Genomic DNA, 18,080 nt, shown 5'->3' on the forward strand with positions numbered 1-18,080 from the left:
TTAACTTGATATTTATGACTGCTGTTATTATTTTGTTATCATATATATTTAATTTCATTTGAATGAAAGGTAATAAGTATTGTATAAATGGTATCATTTTTTTTATATGAGGAAGCTTTTTGAACAATCAATTATTAGCCAAGACTTTTTCTTGATTGTTGGATGCAATAATTGTCCCTGCTTGATAGAGTGATCGAATCGTGGTGCTTGAATTGCTGTGCGGTTTAAAAAATTTGAGTTGCACCATTACTGTTAGCTATAATTTTTGGTAAAGCGGCAAGCGTTCGGTCTTACAATTGGTATCAGAGCCAAGGTCACGTGTTCGATTCTCATTGATCGCAAGGAATGCAATTATTGGGCGAGAGATTGTTGGATGCAATAATTGTCCTTGCTTGGTAGAGCGATCGAATCGTGGTGCTTGAGTTGCTATGCGGTTTAAAAGATTTGAGTGGCACCATTACTACTAACTATGGCTTTTGGTAAAGCGGTAAACATTCGGTTCTACGTTGATTTAAACTGTTCTAAACATTAAGGAAGCATTAATAATTTTTTTCCCAGTTAGAACAGAAAACCGTTTATCAGCAGATAAATACATAGAAAACAAATTGTTACATAATTTTATATACAGATCTTGGAAGATGAACAATTCATAAGCGATTTTATTGACTTGAATTAGACTTTGATTTAGCTTTTAAGTTGTTTGAAAAGAATCCTTTTTTTCAAAAAAAGAGCTTATAAGATAATATAATTTTGATAACTTATAAGCTGTTTTAAAAAATTGAAAAAAATCTGTTTAAAACTTTTTAAATTTTATTATATGGCAAATCTAGCCTTGCATAATTAATATACCATGTAAGTTAATTTCAAAAACTATAATAGTAATAAAAATTAGTAGTGATAATAATAATATACGTGATATATATACACTATATATAAATAATAATATTTTTATTATTATATAATTAATAGTTATTATTATTTATGTATTTATTATTATAACAAAATATAGTGATTAAGTATAATATAGAGTTTTAATGATATTAAAAATAATTGATTTATTTACTGCTATATAATAATAATTATTGTAATAATAAATATTATTATTTTATAATTTTCGTTATAGTAATTGACATTTATAATTATTATAGCTATCATGTATATAATTATAATAATTACATATTAACATTATAGTAAATAAACTAATAAATAATAGTAACTATAATTATTATACGTAATAGTAATAATCTAAATTTGAAAATATTAAAAACCATTAACACAATTTAAATGTAATTATTATTATTATTATTATTATTATTTTCCAAAAAATAAATGTTGTATTTTTCATCGTATTATGTATTTTTTTGTTAATTATTATATTAAGGAAATCCTATAATCAATATCTCTAAACTCTATTGTTTGATATCCAAATACTTTAACAACTTATTTTTAAAATAAAATCACACATCTTGTAATCTTTCTATTATAAGTTATTTTAAATAAGTTTTGTTAAATATTCTCATAAATAATTATTCCACCGTTATTGCGAAAATGAATAGAAACATATTAAATAGAAATCTATTGAAAAAATATTCTGATCGTTGTATCATTGAACTTAAGACATTGTATGTACTGAAAATTTAAAAAATATTCGGAATAACTAATTTTGTTTAGGGAGTCATTACAAAATATAGAAAGATAATTAAATTTATAGATTATGAAGAAATGAGAAGGTATCCAAATTATATAGTCTTTGAAATAAAAGTGAAAAACTAAATTTTTTAATATTGAACGTTCGTTAAATCAAAAGTACGAAGTGTCCGCAAAAAATATACTCTATAATTTTTTTTTTACAAAGTTCTACAATCAGAGACTATGTGAGACCGACTGACACTTGCAATGCATCTGCATATCTTGCAGATCAGACTAAATCGACTTTATATTAATTGCACGATAACTTGTAAATGATTTTCAGTACCATAAATTGACGTATAAATGTCTATTCAATGTCATAAACTGGTGAGGCTTTTCAATGCCACAAACTGAAGTTATATAAGGTTGGGGAACTATGTGAAAAACTTCCAAAATTTAAGTCCAAAGCACTACAAAGATTCTTGTGCCTTTTTAAATTTTGCAATTTACTTTTCTGCTCGGTGTACTTGTGAAAATATTCAGGAATACTTGAGTTATTGCAACACTTCTGTAACCAGTGATTTAGAATCTTTAGTGGTTAATTTATAAATAAAATTCAAGACAACCCGTTTAGACCATTCTGCTATTGCATCGATCCTTAGAAAGAAAGATTCGACAGAGCAAAAAAAGTAACGTCAAAAGTTTGCAAGTAATACACAGAAGAAATATAAGAACAGGGAAACATAGAAGTCACAGTATCATAAAAATTGCATATTAAAACCATTGCTTTTTAACAAAATGGTAACTGAACTCTACCATATTAAACAACTAGAAAATGGAAAAGACAACATCTGAATTTCACAGTGTACATAAACAAAGGTATTGGAAGGGAAAAAAATGGTATAGAAATGAACAAAGTCGGTGTAGTATTCTTCTTCTACAATGAGTAAAAGTCGTAAGCTTTACAAATATATTGAATGTTTATCACAAATGATCAATTTGTATTCGTGTTTAACTTTCTTTTATGTCAGGGCAGCCCGGATCAAGCTAATAATTTTCGAGCAATTTGATTTGATATCCAAGCAAAAATTGGTGCAACACTCAATATTTGAGTGAAAAAAAGCTCGAGAAGCTAGCACCGTTGTTGGAGCTCCCCCGGGAAGTTCTAACTCATTAAAGTTTCATGCAGCCTCTATCCATACATTCTTGGAACCTTGAATCAGAAATCTGCAGAAAAGACAGCAGAACGAAGATTACATTGTGAAAGAAAAATCGGCTTTACGGTTTAACTAGATGCAATGACATGTAGGAGTAGAACAATTTAATCAAGGGGGACAACTTAATATATTTTCGGATCTGCCATGATGGCATAGCTTTCTCACCTTTGTAAAACCGGGATCTATGAATAATTTGTCGATTTTGGCTATGCTGTATTGAATCTATCTGTTGAGACTGATGAATCAAAGGCCCTGAATATCCAATCCTGCCTTTCTTCTTCTTGTTATGATTATAGTCCTGTCAAGATTAAGGCAGAATTAGATTCTGCCATTCAGAAGAGTGTGTTGTCTCTGGACAATGGGATTCACAAAATTGAGGGAGGGAGGGATCGGAGGCAATTTCATATATTTTGGCGAGGCCAAAAAACTGGATTTCCTTAAAATAAATTTACATGTACGGTTTGATTTTTATTTTCATGTGTGGGGGTTGATCGCCACCCCTCACGCCTGTGGACCTTCCACCACAAAAGTCTGCATCAAAAAGGCTGACACAAAAAACACAGTGAAAGCCTATCTACTTGAATTTACATATACCATCGCCTTACCAATGATAATTCCTGTGGGTCACAGCTATCAGATGGGTCAAAGGAATCGCGATGATGATGAATTTGCACTCTTTCGCTATTCAATGGAAGCCTTCCTGCTGCATCATTGTGAAATTTTCTTGAAAATTCATTGGTATCTAGCGTATCTGATTCCAAATAATCATGCGCGTAAAGTACGCTGGATGGCTCTAACGCGTTGGACTTTTGACTTCTTGAACTGGTATGATGGCTATGTAATCTTTTAAATACATCCTGCTGCTTTTGCCCAGTGCCCCATGTGAAACCATTGGATGCTGTCGCTTCAACAGGTACAGAACGGATGCTGGATCCTTGAGATTGATGTGTCATCTGAGAAGCTTCAGACAAGGCCTCTGATTTTGTATCATAGGATATGTTCAGTGACATCCTAGGATCGATTCCACCTCTTCTACGATGTATATTTGTGCTGCCACCGTGGCTTCCACGAGCACCGTGCATGTTGGTCTCAACCTCCTTTGAAACAAGAACAAAAGTTAGTACAAATGACCATCTAAAAGTGCGGAAAAAGCCATGCTCAGAAAGCGAGAGAACCTCTGTAGGAACAACTCTGCAAAAATCACTTGGTTCTTGCAGAGTTTTGCGGACCCTTCTTGAATTTCTTGAACCAGCTGAGATTCGTGCAGTGGTACCCGTCTTCTTCCTGACAATTGGCAAACTTTAGTTTGATATTAAAAAATGGTCACTGTAAATGGCTTATGCAGAATGTTGCAGTATTTAGTCTATCATTTTCGTGCAATTAGTACTGTTCAAACTGTGGTTAAACTAATCTTCCCGCACCTGTAAATAGTACTCGAATCAAATCTAGATATTTAAGTGCAGAAAAACGAAACAGGTTTTTCACCTTCGTGCTTCTTCACGGAGTTTCGCATCAATCTCCTTGTTTGGTGGGAACTTAGGCAGGCTTGATGGATCACATGCATAAGGTTTTGTATTGAAATACTGAGAAAAAGTAATAAAGCCATAAATAAAGAACTTTGTGTGATAAAGTTAGCTTATTCAATTGCTTTATTGGAAATCTTACCACCGAATCAAGAGCAGAGGTAGCAGTTCCACGCTTGTAAGGTTCAATTGAAAGAAATGTCTCTATAAGTCTAACTGCACTCTTTGGAAATTCTTTACATCTTTCTCGAAGTGTACTTTCGTAAGGATGCTGGGGTTTAAACATCGGTGCGAGAGGAAGTCTTGATGTTTTCCAGTACTCATCCGGTGGAGAACCGCAAAGTTTGAAGATTTTATGCAATTGCTCAACCTGCAGAAGCAAAAGATTAAGCACTTTCCTAAATTTCTAATGAAACGAACTCCATATTGAGAACATTCAAACCTCGTTCCTGCCCTTAAAGAGAGGCCTTCCAAGAAAAAGCTCAGCAAAAACACAGCCTACGCTCCAGAGATCAACTGATTCCCCGTAACTCGTTGAGCCTAAAAGCAGTTCAGGTGGGCGGTACCATAGAGTCACCACTCGACTAGTCAAGGGTTGCTTGTTTTTCGATCTCAGAAAATTTGCCAGACCAAAATCAGCAATCTTCAGAATCCCTTCATTGTTTACCAAGATATTGGATACTTTAATATCGCGATGCATCACTGCTCGAGAATGGCAATGCTCCAATCCACTCAACAGTTGTGTCATGTAGCACTTAATCTACTCCCAGAACAAAAACTCCAATCAGAAGACAGAATTGTGTTTCTTCATAATCTTAAATCACCAAAACAATCCACAATCGCACAAAATCGCGGTTTTTACTCTGAAAACCAAAGTTGCTTAAGTTTATAACAATCAAGTGGAAATATGTTACAAACTAACCTGTGAATCAGAGAATTTTATGTCAGGGCATGACAGCAGCCCGGAAAGGTCGTGTTCCATATATTCGAAAACAAGATATATACTACAGGATAACCGGGAAGTAATGACACCCTCAAGCTTAATGATATTTGGATGATCAAGCTTGCGTAGAATCGTGATTTCTCGAGCCATGAATCTCACACTCTCAGGTTGAAAATTGTCGAACCGTACTTTCTTAAGTGCGAAGATCTTACCAGTCTCCACATCACGAGCTCGGTAAACACTGCTGTATGTACCTTGTCCAATCTACATATAGGGAAAGCAGAAAGTATACCAACCCTGATTAGAAATATGTCCAACTTTCATGAATATAAATATGTCGCCTGAGCTATACGTTACCTTTTCAAATCTTTCGAATTTGTTCGATTTCAAAGGAAGCCATCCTTCAATGGCTTCACCAGCCACAGCCGAGAGCCATGCCGGCCATCCAGCAGCCACTTGCTCGCCTTCTATCAACCTTCCGAATTTAATGCTAAAAACAACTTTCTTTTCAGAGGACCCTTTCCTTAATGCCTTCAAATTTCCAGAGGAATCCAGAAAACCGTGTCTTTTGCTCCCAGATGCTTCATCCTCCCCCATGTTATCCGCCACCACGTCCTCATCCTCGTCCTCGTCCTCATCTTCCTCCTCGTCTTCTTCCTCCTCCTCCTCCTCCTCCTCCTCCTCCTCAGGCTCCTCCTTTATCTTCTCCAAAGGCCCAAATCCTGGTTTGACATGTAAAGGTCCAGAAGAACTCAACCGTCCCGGCCTATGACTCGGGACAGCCGCTCCAACTACGGCGATGACAGAGGCGGAATCATCAAATTCTGGAGAATCGGCCTTTATATTCTTGGAGCTAACGCAACCCATGACCCACTAAAACCCATTAAAAGAACCCGACAATTCTAACATCCAAACCGATCTTGATGGGAAAAAAGGACCAAAATTCTGTCGGGGTTGAATGGAAATGCTTCACCCCTAAAACCGCATCAATGCGGTTGCGTTGGATAAAGAATTTGCTCAGAGAAAGAACTGAAAAAATTCTTCAAGAACAGAACTATTTTGCGGAGGGATGGGGGAGAGAGGGGGGGAGAGCGGAAGATTTTCTTGTCATTATTTTTTGTCACATCCGAATGTTTCTGTCTGTTGCGAGATATGCGGACGCAAAGGGAAGAAATTATTTGCATTTCGTGTGTACGATGATTGGGTCGCGGTTTCTTTGGCGCTTGTTTCTTGATTTCGTGACATGCAAGTGGCAACGGTCCAATGCAATAACAAACATGAAATGAAACAGAGAGCAAAATGTGAGCAGTGGTTTTTATTTTAACTTCAAATTTTTTTATTACACACGTACAAATATCGATTGGGATGTTCGAATACTGGTCCGAGGAAAAAAAAACATATATATTATTCATTATTGAGTAAGTTTATCGTGACATCGTCTCATATATCTATATTAATAAAATGAGTCAATCAAACTTATATTTATAATATAAAATAATACTTTTGATATAAACATTAATATTTTTTCATGATCTGATAAGGTTGAAAATATATCTTACAAAATTGATCAGTGAGACGACCTCACAAAAATTTCTGTGTTAATCGACAAGCACGATGAAAACCATTATTAGGACTCATATAACTATATCCATTTTCGGAACCTGCACAAAAGGAAAATTTTCATGACAACTCGAAATTAAGTCATCACCACAACTTTTTTGTGATTTTAAAGTCAAACTCGTTTGCTCTTTTAAGAATCTCAAGTGCTACATCGATTAATTAAAACCCCTTAATCATTGATGGTTGAAGTCGATTTTTATTTAACCAACTAAATTGTCGATTAGCGCATAATAATATCACATCATGAACCATTTAATACACATTGATAGTACCTGCAAAAACCTTCATTTACAGTACCATACGATGATGAATCTATCCAATTGGGATGGTAAAAAAAGTGTGAAATTCTTTTCATAAGATGTTTGTTTGTAAGAGTAGAACCTTTTTATTTTCACATGACATTGTCTTGCATGTAATGCTAAACAAAACAGACACTCTGAAAAGGTTAAATATAACGAATCAATCTGTTTGAGTTCAGTCAAGTCTTCTCAATAGATATTCAACCTGGACTTCCTTTGTCAATAGCATGATCCAGTCCCCATACAAATCACCAACCAGGGCTGGATTTATTTTGTACACCGGTTCAGCGAGTTCTTCACATACGTTCACATTCATCTCTTGCCCCTATGTTCGCGTTTTTACTTAAACCCTTTTCTCTGTCGGGCTCGATCCTGCAACACAACCGAACACATATAGCGTAACTCAAAATTCCCATTCCTGAAAATGTTATAGCTCACACTAATGACCCCAAGTGTATTGATTTATTTGTGTCTTGATGAAGACTCATGGACATCCGGGGAAGCACGGAACTTCGCTTCTGCTACAAATTTACCATCACTACAAGAAAAACGCTAAAAACAGTTGTAACTGAGGGTGTTGTTGAAAGCGAATAATTTAATTTAACTGTCGCTAATATTTTAATTAAAATAAAAAATTACTTTAAATAATTTAATAAATATAAAAAAATACTTATAATTTGACTATGCTAACAATATTCATTATATTAACTAACGCTCAAAAATTTTAAAGAAATTAAAGCGAAAAAATTTACCCTAAATCGAAACTAAAATCGTGTAAGAGAAAAAATTTTTAAGTGTTATGAAGTTGTGTGGAGAAAATGGACTTAGAAAGCGGATATTTATAGACAATTTAGCGGCGATTTATGATTAAACCGTCGCTAATTTCATTTAACCGTCGCAAATTTAAAAATCGTCACTTATTTTAGCGACGGTTTTCAATAAACCATCGCTAATTTCGCTACATTTAGCGACGGTATTATTATAACCGTCGCTAAATGCAAGTTGTCTTTGACCCCTAAAAGACAACGGTTTTTTTAAAACAATTGTCAAAACGCATCGACGACAATGGTTTTCACTAAAACCGTTGTTAAAAACTATATGACAACGATTTTTCACAAAAACCGTTGTCGTAAGTGCGTTGTTGTTGGGCGTTTTTCTTGCAGTGAATGAGTTCTTGAGAGACCCTGCGAATAATGTTCAGCACCATTAGAACTTGCATATCGTTTAAATGCCAAAACGGTTGGGAAAGACACGGCAAACCTTAATTTGCATGAAGTATTTAGGTTTCTTTGACCATGATCTCATCAACCAAAGAGCCATCGAACCCATCAATGGCTAAAGAATCGGAATCATACGTCGCTGCATTATAAAAAAATTGAGCCCTTCACTATATATAATGCTATCCTCTTGCTGAATCAACGAATTTCTGATACCGTCTAGAGTGTAGCTCTGAGTTTCATCTGCCCTATTTTTTGGTGTCATTCTGAAAGAATACAAAGAAAACTTGAGAACAATATCCAGTTGAATCGATCATCTTTCTAAAATCAGAAAACAAGTGGTAAACATGCAGAATGTGTTTTTCTACCGAGCAAGGTCATACTAACCCACATGATCTCATCTTATTCTAATAGAAACTGCATGTAACACTAGCACCAGTAAACTAACATCTTCTTTGATCGGTAACAGGGAAACAAATATTAAAGAAAAAGGTGTTATCTCCACCAGAATTCGTCCGTAAAAATAGTAAAAACCCATTCTGTCACGCCTCGAGCCCGGGCTCGCGTCTGCGTGACTGCACAATGGGCCCCTATAGCAAATACTTCAGATTAGTCGTCCTCGCTTTACGAAAATGATTAACTCAAGTTACTATAGAAGTCTAAACTCATTTTAAGAAAAGACCCAACATGGAAGCGGGAAGATGAATAAAAAATTTAAATTTCATTGTTTAATTTCGTTTAATTGCCCACTTTTCCCATCAAATACCCACCTAATTCTGATCTTAGGTCAGCTCCTATTAATCAAGAAAGTATATCAAATTCTTGTAAAGGCGACTCAAGATTTGAACTCAATTATGGAAACATTACTTGAAATTCCTAAAATATACTCCAAAAGTCCAACCACACTCATCTACTTCATTGACAAGCAAAAACTACCCAAGCAAAGAAGTTAGAGGAAAACATTCACAAGCCCACCAAACCGAAACACGTGAAATTGCGTGTTAAAAAATAGGATCGAGAAATTTTTTTAAAAAAATAAATTTCACTAATAAATATCAATGAGATCCTCTCACCATGTGCACACCAAAACACGTGAAATTGCTTATTAAAAATATCAGTTACTCTGACGCCTTCATCATTTATAATATACTAATAAATTGACGTACGCGCTGCGTACTTGTACAATATTTTTTATAATTTATTCGATTTATATTTAAATGATGATAAAAATATAATTATAAGAAATAATGAGGGATTACACTATAATTTTAATATATGAATTTAAAAATTATAAAAAAGAAAAGAAAATTAAAGTACAACTTGATGTTTAGGAAACAAATACTATATCTGTTAAGTTACATGTGACTTGCATTAAAATTAACATTTTATCAATGTATATAATTATTAAAACAGATTATGACATAAAAAATTAATTATTCTAAAGATCTCAAACTTAATAATATAATAATATAGAATATATTTATTAGGCCATCTCAATCATAAAATCTATTTTGATGCAAATTTTACATTAAAATAGTGCGATTTCTGCACCAAATACAACATTCATCTCCAACCAATTTACTTCAAATCTTACACCAAAAAGAATATTATCCAAATATTCTTTTTATTTTACATATATTAATTATTATATTTTATCTCATATATTTTTAATTATGACTAATGCTTTATTATTAATAAATTTAAATAATAATATTTAAGTTTATAATTTAATTATATAACATAAATTAATTAATATATAATGTATCCTAATTATGTGTTTCAAGTTGCATTTGTATTTCGATTATCCTTTTGAATTTAGTTATGAATTGTATTGTTATATTAATTTTTTGTATTTGTATTAAATTATATTAATTAAAAATCATAAAAAAATTAGTTTTTAAATATTATATTTAAAGTATATTTTAAAAATTAACAATTATTATTTTATAATTTTTATGATTAAATAACTAATTATTCAAATAATAAATCAATATTATACTATTATTTAAATAATATTTATAATTTTAAATATAAATAATTATAATAAATATAAATCAAAAAAATCAAAAAAAATAGAAAACCCCTGCGACCAAATTAAGGGGCTGCGCTATTTTCCCATTGGAGCAATCAAAGTTGCACATAGCTTTGGAACCTTGAAGATAGTAAATATAACATTTAGAATTAAAATATAAATGCCCATTGGACCTAATATTCGAGTCCATTGGGTTTTTCATACTCTACTTGGTCCTTCTATTCTATTATAGTTAAACGCGTGCAGGTTTCTTATATATATAAAAAAAATTAAGTTCCCTCTTTCCACTTCAAACCAAGAAAACAAAAGCACTTTAAACAAAAATAAAAAATAAAAAAAATCCGTGCGTTTAGACTGTTGGTAGATTTTCATCTACCATCTATCATTTTTCAGAATACTGATAAAAAGCAAAAATAAAATAGAGTTGAGTCGAATTGGAGATTCGTCTCACGAAATTAACCCGTGAGATATTTTTACAAGAATTTTTACGATATATTTTTATATATACAAAAAATAATGATAAAAAATTCGTCCCCTTTTAACTCATTTTGGATTGGATACATAACCTCTATTATTATCAATGAAAACAATATTCTGGCCAATTTGCACAACCCAAAAAAGGAAGCTTGAAAAGAACCATCCTCCCATTTCCACCAAAGAAGCACAAAACCCAAACAAGATATCAGAAGAAAAAAATGAGGCGGGCAACTGGTTGAGTGCAGGACTCAAACGCCTATTCTAAGACAAATTAAGGGGGGCGGCCGCAACCACTCGCCCGGAGGCTCCGTCTCTATGTATATACACAGTGATTTTGTTTTCCGGGGTATGAATATTACCATAATTGGAAACATTTCCCTATCAAAAAGAAAGATAGTTGACATTCGGAATAAATACATTTGCCTTTATCAATATTGAGTAGGTCTCTTGTGAGATGATCTCATAAATTTTTATCTATGAAACGGGTCAACCTTACCGATATTCACAATAAAAAATAATACTCTTAGCATAAAAATAATATTTTTTCATGGATGACTCAAATAAGAGATCTGTTTCACAAAATAGACCTGTGAGACCGTCTCACACAAGTTTTTGTCAACAATGTTATTCAAGGTTGGTACATTTATGCAAAATGATCGTTTACATGGTCCTTATCCGTTTCGCATTTCCATGTTTGCCCAAGGTTTTATATATATATATAGCTAAATGATACACGTTTGTTTTTGGCTAAACTTTATCCATTCAATTTTATTTTAATTTTTTTTATATAAATTCTGATTTTTTTTAAAAAAAAGAATTTGATTTAGTTAAATAGAGTTATCAAAACCAGTTAACTCGTTTTTTTTTGTAGGTTGAGAATTGTCGACTCAACTTACCTATTTTATATGATGAGATAAGTCGACCTTATCTTTTGTGGTTGAGAGCTTATAACCTCCGAGAAACATATGTTATAATTTTAAAAAATAAATAATCTTACGAAATATTAAAATAAATTATTTGACAATTAATAAACTGTTTCTTCTAGTTTTAACTTATTTTTAAAATCTTATTTTGATATTTTAAAATAAGAAAATATTCTCACGAGTTTATCATATTCAACAAACATATAATAATAAAAACAACTATTTATATTATTTATATAGTAGTATATATATTTTTATATAACTGTCATGATAGAAATATCTTATAATAGAGAAACATATGAATATATTTTTAAGTTCTATTAACTTGTTTTAACCGATCATCTTTCTTAGTATCTTATTTTAAAAATAAGACTAAGGTCTCATGTAAAGTGATTTCACGAATTTTTATATGTTAGAAAGATAAATCATATCGATATTTACAATAAAAAATAATATTCTTAGCATAAAAAGTAATAATTTTTCATGGATGACTCAAATAAAGGAACCGTCTCACAAAATATGATCCGTGAGACCGTCTAACACAAGTTTTTGCCTAAAAATAAATCCTAACAATTTAGAAGTTGACGATACAAAATCATTAGATGTACAAATTAATAAACTATTTAAAATAAATTAGCCAAATATCTATAAATGACATTTCTAGACTCGTGGAATTTAAAATCAGGAATATTATTACTTTGAACTATTTTTTATTTTTTTATTTATTATTTTGGCATTATAGAGGTCAACCCAAATGATGCAAACATGTGGACAAGACATGTTGGCTCGATCTCTAATTCTATCACATTTTCCAACTAATTATGTTCTTCACAAATACAAATTCACATTTTAAAAAAATAAAAATATAAATCACAACGGTGGATCATAGCACACACGATAAATGGATTCAGTAGAAAATTAAATAATAAGGTAGTTTTCTTTAAAAAAAATTAAAATGAAAGTTATTATTTTTAAAAATTTAAATCACGGGAGATAAAATAAAATGTAAAAAAATACATGATATATATAGTTAGATGGTTATATATATAGTGTTTTGATAATCAAAAAAAAAAAAAAAAAATCAATGTCATACAAAAGGTTTTTGTAAATGAAGTTTAACTTTAATAAACAGTACAGATTAAGAATAAAATCTAAACCCGAGCCAACATTACTCTACACCCAAAAACAATATGTTAGGAGTAGTTCTCTTGTGAGATGGTCTCACAAATCTTTATCTGTGAGACGGGTCAACCCTACCGATATTCACAATAAAAAACAATATTCTTAACATAAAAAGGAATACTTTTTCATGGATGACCCAAATAAGAGATCTGTCTCACAAAATACGACTCGCGAGACCGCCTCATACAAGTTTTTGTTATCTTTTAGTTAACTAGCAAAAAAGCATGTGCATCCGCACGTGAACCCATATTCTAAATAACTAAAAAATAAATTAATATTAAAAATATTTTTAATCTTTGCATAACGTGATCAAATCCATAAAACAACATTTCGTTCGGAAAAAGATAGATCAAAACAAATTATAAGAATTTGGAATAATGATTTATCAGATTAAGTACTAAATTGAACTAAAATAACAATACAAATACAATGATGTGAAATGATTTGAATTGATTAAGCAATATAAGAGTGTAAATATAATTATATGAATATATTTTAATTAATTAAACAATATAAGAGTGGAAGAAAATATTTTAGTATATGATGTTGATATTTATCTACTCATTATATCAATTAATTGATAAATATGTTCCTAAAATGTAAAAATTACATCTTGAAAATCTAAAATAGTACTTACTTATAATTTGGAATAATTAAGAACATATGACAACAATTTTTCATTTTAAGTTTTATTCTAAGAGTATTAATTTTTATTGTGAATATCGGTACGGTTGACTCGTCTCACATATAAAAATCGTGAGACATTCTCACAAGAGACTTACTCTACACCAACATAACTTCCAATTTAGTTATGTTAACGTTATACTAATAATTATTTGTAGGAACATCTTGCTCTTACTCTTTTTGACTCATTTGTGTCATTTTTTAAAACAATTTTATAATACTTTTATCTATGTACCATTTGACTCTACTTTTTTTTCAACATATAATAGATACCACCATTGATTTTTTTTTTTTAAAAAAATAAGCTGAAAAAGTATCAATTGTGATAAAATTTGTGAATAAGCTCAATTTTTTTTTTTAAATTAAGTGTTTGTTGATTTTTTTTATTTAATGTGTGTTTACCTTTTTGTCAATATAATTGTCATTATATACTTGTATGTAAATAACTCTACAAATACAAATAAAATGTCATGACATTATTGTTATGATTGAGTACTATTTGATAATATATAAATATGAGGAGACTTAAATAAAATAGAATCTATGAGAGTAATTAAAACAATTAATCATTCAATTTATTTTATTTATTATCAAAATTAGTGGGAAAAAACTTATGAAAAAATTGATTGATTTTCTACATATTTCTTTCTCATTTTAGCAATTGTACAACAATATTTTTCTAGCATCACATCATCCGATGTATGTGGATAAACGATTCATTTGTCCACACTTTTATAGGTATTTATTATTCAAATTTATTAATTTTTTATTAATATTATTTAAATTCACAATTAAATTTAGATTTATAATATATTATATTTGTTCATGCATTTAGAAATTAATAGTTTGACAAAATAAATTTAAAATTTTGATTAAATATAATTTTATTTTCAATTCAAATTTTGTATTTAATTTAAAAGTAATAATGATTATTTTAATTTTTAATTTTTTCATTTGTCAATATTTAATTTAGAATTTATTTGAATGACTCTTCGTTCAAAGCACTCAGATACTTTATCATGAGTCATTCATATATATAATTTTTTGAAGTTTTTTTTTAAATCTAATTATATTAAAATTTATTTTTAATAATTCATTGAATTCAAATGATAGTGAAATAGAACAATAAATAACATAATTAATTTAATTTAGAATTTAAATGAAAGTCCAAGAAAGTTATTAAAATGGAAAAAATAATTGATATTAATATTAAGTAAATTTAATAGTATGTTTTTTTTAAAAAGTAGCTCAAACATTTAAAAACATGGACATGACTTATTTGCTACATATAAATTAAAATATGAATATAACTCAACTTTATTTACAACAATTAGAAAAATTTCTATCATCCACACATTTATATGTATATAATATATAATTAAATAAATTTTTTTAATAAAATATGACTTAATTAAATATTATTAGAATGAAAGAAAGATAAGAGAAGAAAGTCAAAATCACAAAATCATAACCATAAAACATGGTTAATTAGTATTAATTATTAATTAATAAACTAAATGTGAAACTACCTCATATGTTACTTAATAATGAAAATTAGTAAGCATGTAAATGATAATTATGTCCTTTCCCAATTGAAAAAGAAGCTATTAACAGAAAATTTGAATTCGTTTTCATTATATATTTCTATTTTAAGGTTTTTTTTCTTCTTATTATCGTTTGAAAAATAAAATCATGTACACTACTGATGAATTCTATATATATTGGACATTAAAAAGTTACTAAGTTTGAATTAGAATAAAATATAATTACTTAAGTATAATAATATTTTTCGAATTCAATTGATTATTATTAAAAGGCTATCAATACATTAGATTTATATTGTGCTTAACTTTTTCAAATTTTTCCTCTTTTTTTGTTAATTAAAAACAATAAAAAAACTAATGAAAAAATTGATTGATTTTCTACATATTTTTTTCTTATTTTATCAACTGTACAACAATATTTTTCTAGTATCATATCATCCAATGTATGTGGATGAACGATTCTTCGTCCACACTTTTATATGTACTTCTGATTCAAATTTATTAATTTTTTTATTAATATTATTTATATTCACAATTTAGGTTTATAAAATATTATATTTGTTCATGCATTTAAAAATTAATAGTTTGACAAAATAAATTTAAAATTTTGATTAAATATAATTTTATTTTCAATTCAATTCATTTTATTTAGTTTAAAAATAATACTGATTATTTAATTTTTTTGTTTCTTCATTTATCAATATTAAATTTAGAACGAAAATTATTAAAATGAAAAAAATAATTGATATTAATATTAAGTAAATTTAATAGTATGTTTATTTAAAATTAGCTCAAACATTTAATAACCTGGAGAAGAAAGTCAAAAAACACAAAATAATAACCATAAAATATGGTTAATTAGTATTAATTATTAATTAATTGAATAAATGTGAAATTACCACATATGTTACCTAATAATGAAAATAAGTAAATATGTGAAGGGTAATAATGTCCGTTCACAATGAGAAAACTTTTCTACTATCCACACTTTTATAGAGATATAGATTATATGAATCGATCGTATGACTCGATGCTCGGCGATACCAATTGGTGGATTTAACCATAGAAGATTTGCCAATATACAAAAATAAAAATATCGTGTTTCAATCACTCTCTCGTGGATAAATATAGATGATGTAATTATATTTTTTAAAATAAGAATAAAATAGTAAACCAAAATAATAAAAATCTGGGTTGGCCCATATCTTTTTTTTTTGTTTGGTTGTAAATTTTTTAGGAGGAGAAGAAAAATTCAATACGGATTTGAATATTGAATTGTACCTACGGTCACATCGAAGGGGATATCTAGAACCGTAACAGTGTGTTATTCTTTCTTAGATCTCCCGTTCACATTGTGAAAGGCCCTACCGCCAATCACGTGATGCCACGTGTGATACAGGTTGTCAATTTGCGTGTGAAAACTCAAATTTGAAGAAAACCATGCACTTGCCCTTTTTCTGGTTTCCAATTGGGATGGAATCTTAAGGTTTATTCAATCATTAAGGTTTAAAAATAGGTTATTTGTAAGACGATTTTACGAATATTTATATGTGAGACGAATTAATCCTACCAATATTTACAATAAAATGTAATACTCTTAATATAAGAAGTAATATTTTTTCATGGATGACCCAAATAAGAGATATGTCTCACAAAATACTACCCGTGAGACCGTCTTACACAAATTTTTGTCAATGTTTAACTTGCTTTATGAATGAAATTTTTAGGGTGATTTTTAAAATTCAGCATTTATGAAAAATTAGAGATTGAAGTTGTATATATGTAACTAAGGTAAGTTTGTATGTATCGATGTGCAATAATTGTTCATATTAAGAGAGTCGATGAATAGTGACAATTGAGTAGTTGTGTGACTTGAAAAATATGAGTTTCACCATTGTGTATATTTCTATGTAAAGATAGAAGGGAAACATGCCTGGAATAATTTATTGTCTTTACTATAATCCAAGAGTATCTAATTTTTATGTTAGTATAGAGATCAAATTAAAATATTAAATTAGGAATTTTTGTTTAAATAAATTGTATTTTATTCACAAATTATAAGCCTATAATAATATTGCAGTTGAACTTTTAATTCAGATTTTTCTGCTGTCATTGACGAGTATCAAAGTGCTTTTATTACATGCAAGTTGATTCTGGATAACATTGTGGTTGAGTTTGAGTGTGTGAATTGGATAGGGTCGAAGGTCTTGGAATGCACTCACTCATATTTATCACAATCAAGAGATATGAAAGTGGATTGGATGCTTTTCACAAGGCTTCAATTAGATGTGCAAAACCTATTATTCAAAGCCGGATTGAGGCAAATCAGCGATGGAAGACGCCCATGATTGATCAGTTGAGATTGGTCGTATATTTGAGATATTGTCAGCAAAAAAATATTTAGTGTGGCCGATGTGATTCGCAACTTTCAAGGGAAGGTGACGGGAACGAGGTCAATTTTAAGTGTCCGAGTTCGGTGTTCAATGCAAAACTGGAAGCCGTATGCTTCAGTATAGACTTCAGCAAAAAAAAATAAAATGTGGATTTTCAAATATATATATACATATTTATTTCAATTCTCTCTTGACAGCGTTTCATGCAGTAACTCAATCAAGAGAACATTTACATTTGGAAAGAAATCATGAGTGAGTTAATTTCAATTTACTTTCTTGGCGTCCAAATCTTGTAAACCATGACTTTAGATTGAAATTTCAACTAGAGTAAGTCTCTTGTGAGACGGTCTCACGAATCTTTATCTGTGAGACGGATTAACCCTACCGATATTCACAA

The 18,080-nt window shown here is 29.9% G+C and overlaps 1 protein-coding gene across 2 annotated transcripts; it reads right to left on the bottom strand.

Annotated features, from left to right (window-relative positions):
- Positions 1-2,387: 2,387 nt before the first annotated feature.
- On the bottom strand, positions 2,388-6,470 carry LOC142539573 (cyclin-dependent kinase C-2 C-like). Of its 2 annotated transcripts, XM_075645130.1 has the most exons (9): positions 5,670-6,466; positions 5,292-5,576; positions 4,812-5,129; positions 4,512-4,739; positions 4,332-4,429; positions 4,022-4,130; positions 3,452-3,943; positions 3,012-3,144; positions 2,388-2,856 (listed from the first exon to the last, which is right to left on the bottom strand). In XM_075645130.1, exons 1-9 carry the CDS (start codon positions 6,177-6,179, stop codon positions 2,849-2,851), a joined length of 2,181 nt encoding a protein of 726 aa, XP_075501245.1. In that variant the 5' UTR covers positions 6,180-6,466; the 3' UTR covers positions 2,388-2,848. The 2 variants fall into 2 exon arrangements, with proteins under 2 accessions (XP_075501245.1, XP_075501244.1); XM_075645129.1 differs by having other exon boundaries at positions 3,452-4,130; positions 5,670-6,470.
- Between the last annotated feature and the right edge of the window lie 11,610 nt (positions 6,471-18,080).

Source organism: Primulina tabacum, chromosome 3 (assembly GCF_025594145.1).
Source record: "Primulina tabacum isolate GXHZ01 chromosome 3, ASM2559414v2, whole genome shotgun sequence".
In the NCBI taxonomy this organism is placed as follows: Eukaryota; Viridiplantae; Streptophyta; class Magnoliopsida; order Lamiales; family Gesneriaceae; genus Primulina; species Primulina tabacum.

What these genes read in the sequence shown, in the direction of transcription:
- LOC142539573 (XM_075645129.1), bottom strand. Translation starts at nt 6,179, where the DNA reads ATGGGTTGCGTTAGCTCCAAGAATATAAAGGCCGATTCTCCAGAATTT. An exon ending in TAAAATTCTCTGATTCACAG is followed by an intron (nt 5,130 to 5,291) that starts GTTAGTTTGTAA and finishes TTCTGGGAGTAG; the next exon opens with ATTAAGTGCTACATGACACA. An exon ending in CCTCTGCTCTTGATTCGGTG is followed by an intron (nt 4,430 to 4,511) that starts GTAAGATTTCCA and finishes ACTTTTTCTCAG; the next exon opens with TATTTCAATACAAAACCTTA.